Source organism: Dendrobates tinctorius, unplaced genomic scaffold (assembly GCF_039654945.1).
Source record: "Dendrobates tinctorius isolate UK_male_01 unplaced genomic scaffold, ASM3965494v1 ptg000130l, whole genome shotgun sequence".
Taxonomy (NCBI): Eukaryota; Metazoa; Chordata; class Amphibia; order Anura; family Dendrobatidae; genus Dendrobates; species Dendrobates tinctorius.
This window is the reverse complement of record NW_027361798.1, coordinates 3761127-3764635: the sequence shown is the minus strand read 5'-3', so window position 1 is coordinate 3764635 and position 3509 is coordinate 3761127. Positions and strand designations below refer to the sequence as shown.

The following is a 3509-nucleotide window of genomic DNA, read 5'->3' as shown; positions in this document are numbered from 1 at the left end:
TGCTAGGCACAGTGGGTATAATTCCCTATTAGTGCTTGGCACAGTGGCTATAATTCCCTATTAGTGCTAGGCACAGTGGGTATAATTCCCTATTAGTGCTTGGCACAGTGGGTATAATTCCCTATTAGTGCTAGGCACAGTGGGTATAATTCCCTATTAGTGCTTGGCACAGTGGGTATAATTCCCTATTAGTGCTTGGCACAGTGGGTATAATTCCCTATTAGTGCTAGGCACAGTGGGTATAATTCCCTATTAGTGCTTGGCACAGTGGCTATAATTCCCTATTAGTGCTAGGCACAGTGGGTATAATTCCCTATTAGTGCTTGGCACAGTGGGTATAATTCCCTATTAGTGCTAGGCACAGTGGGTATAATTCCCTATTAGTGCTTGGCACAGTGGGTATAATTCCCTATTAGTGCTTGGCACAGTGGGTATAATTCCCTATTAGTGCTTGGCACAGTGGGTATAATCCCCTATTAGTGCTTGGCACAGTGGGTATAATCCCCTATTAGTGCTAGGCACAGTGGGTATAATTCCCTATTAGTGCTAGGCACAGTGGGTATAGTTCCCTATTAGTGCTTGGCACAGTGGGTATAATTCCCTATTAGTGCTAGGCACAGTGGGTATAGTTCCCTATTAGTGCTTGGCACAGTGGGTATAATTCCCTATTAGTGCTTGGCACAGTGGGTATAATCCTCTATTAGTGCTTGGCACAGTGGGTATAATTCCCTATTAGTGCTTGGCACAGTGGGTATAATTCCCTATTAGTGCTAGGCACAGTGGGTATAATTCCCTATTAGTGCTAGGCACAGTGGGTATAATTCCCTATTAGTGCTTGGCACAGTGGGTATAATTCCCTATTAGTGCTAGGCACAGTGGGTATAATTCCCTATTAGTGCTTGGCACAGTGGGTATAATTCCCTATTAGTGCTTGGCACAGTGGGTATAATTCCCTATTAGTGCTAGGCACAGTGGGTATAATTCCCTATTAGTGCTAGGCACAGTGGGTATAATTCCCTATTAGTGCTTGGCACAGTGGGTATGATCCAGCGGTTCTGTTCCTGCTTCCCTCCCTGCAGTCTCTGTACAATCACCGAGCCGGATCCTCTGTTGGCGCCGATCCCACTACAGAGCCGGTAATCCCGGCCTTGCTTGGTTACCAGAAGCACAGGGCGCGGCCATTACAAGGCGATGTCTGCGTCTCTTCACCCTGGGGTTCTGTGCAGCACCGGCCGCAGAACAGACCAGGAAGCGCGAGCAGCATCTCCCGGGATCCGAGGGGAGAGCAGAGAAGGGGGAAATGAGCAGCGCACGGTCACTAAGGAGTTAACCGGAGGAGTCCATACCCGGCTCTGGGATTGGTCGGCGCCTGCGGACTTCTCTCATTGGCTGATCACAGACCCGTTGATGGTTTTGAATTTCCCGCTCAATCCCTTTCCTGTCCTTCGGATTATTCCCGGCCCCTCTGCTTAGTAGCGGAGATCGCTGTGACGTGAGCCGTCCGGTCTGGGGCAGCTGCACCCGCAGAGCACAGAGTCCTGCTCCCCGGAGCTGCTGATCGCTCCCCTGATCGGCCGCCGCCGTTACCTTCCCTTCATCTCACAGCAGCACTCCGAGCTCTGTACTGTGCACAGAGGGGTCTGTGTCCGGATATAGCGCCCATACACCCTGTTACAAGGCTCAACCCCAGAATAGATCAGAAAGTGCAAACAGCGGTGCGAGCTCCAGGGGCTGAAGACAGGGGCAGCACCGAGAGAGGAGGCCGCAGCCGGGACCGCAGTGTGTCCGGAGGAAGAGAGCCGCCCGGGCTGCGACATCGAGTCCCGAGATCACAGGGACCCACTGAGCCCGGGGCAGCTCCATAGAGAGCAGCGACCTCCTCCTGGTCTCTGTTGGAGGCGCCGGCACTAGGGGCAGAGCTGTGGTTCCATAGTTGGGGTCATTGATTCCTTTCCACACATCTCGGATGACGTTACTGTAGAGTTGGGACCTGGTGACAGAGCAGTGGGTATAATCCTCTATATATCTCTCTAGTGGGTGACTCAGTGGATATAATTCCTGCTATTAGCAGTTGGCACAGTGGGTATATTCCTGTATTTGATAATTTGCTCCGGGATTTAGATCCGGTGATTGGCGCAAAGTGTGATGTGGGCAGATGTTCTCCTGATCACAGGCAGAGCGACCCTGTATTCCTGCACCGTCCCTCCCTGCCCATGTGGTGGCGCAGAAACAGCCCCTCTCATCGCATGTAGGTATCCTGTTGATACCCCAATCCTGAGCCGCTGCTCAGGAGCGTTCACACCGGCGTCCATTCATCAGTGCAGCCGCATTCCACTCCTCGCAGCCATCCTACAACCCACAGGATCTCAGCAGCAGGAGACGTGGCACAACCACATTTATTACCAGCACTCGGATTTCTGCTCTGTAGTAACTGCAGCATCATAGGAGGTGACTGTGCGGCCGATCGATTCCCCCATACACCCGGATCATCTGTGCCCCACCTCACACTGAGACTACTCACTGGATCAGCTCCAGAAGAGATAACGTCTCCCCCCAATGCGCAACGTCACAAGCCGGTCCCGGCGATCACACCAGCAGCGACCGCTAGACCCCAGCGGGAATTGCAGCCTCTCACGTGAGATGTGGGCGGCTCTGAGAAGAGCCTTTGGGTTGTCAGGACAGAGACGAGAATACAATTAACCTCCGAAGCCGTAGAGAGTGCGGCCCTGGCGCTTGAGCGCGTACACCACGTCCATGGCGGTGACGGTCTTCCTCTTGGCGTGCTCGGTGTAGGTGACGGCGTCACGGATCACGTTCTCCAGGAAGACTTTCAAGACGCCGCGAGTCTCCTCATAGATGAGGCCGGAGATGCGCTTCACTCCTCCCCTGCGAGCCAGACGGCGGATGGCAGGCTTGGTGATGCCCTGGATGTTATCACGGAGCACCTTCCTGTGCCGCTTGGCGCCGCCCTTCCCGAGACCTTTCCCTCCTTTGCCGCGACCAGACATCGTTCAGGAAATTTTCAGACGACTGTGAAGAGTCAGCGCTGAGTCCTGCTTTATATGGAGGTTAGGCGGACCGGAGTGAGAACTGCACAGTGATGACGCGTACCGGAGATGTTTGTTGTCCTGAATTGGCATTTTCAGCCCCTCCCCTTTCTCGCTGATTGGCTGAGCACAGGACAGTTGGTGATTTGAATTTCCCGCTTCTCTGTATTATGCTAACAAGAAAATTCCGCAAACCTCGTCCTGTCAGCGCCGCTGGAGGAACGAGAAATTACTGACAATGTGAGATTCCGGCCTGGAAATAATTCAATCTCTGGGAGATCATCATCAGTCAGACGCCTCCACCTGACCGGAGAGCTATTAGTGCCTGGCATAGTGGGTATAATCCTCTATTAGTGCCTGGCACAGTGGGTATAATCCTCTATTAGTGCTTGGCACAGTGGGTATAATCCCCTATTAGTTCTTGGCATAGTGAGTATAATCCTCTGGTATTAGTGCTTGGCA

The 3509-nt window shown here is 52.8% G+C and overlaps 1 protein-coding gene across 1 annotated transcript; it reads right to left on the bottom strand.

Moving 5' to 3' along the window:
• Window positions 1-2696: 2696 nt before the first annotated feature.
• Window positions 2697-3008, bottom strand: LOC141047977 (histone H4). Its single transcript, XM_073543351.1, has one exon. It carries the CDS (start codon window positions 3006-3008, stop codon window positions 2697-2699), a length of 312 nt encoding a protein of 103 aa, XP_073399452.1.
• Window positions 3009-3509: the final 501 nt, after the last annotated feature.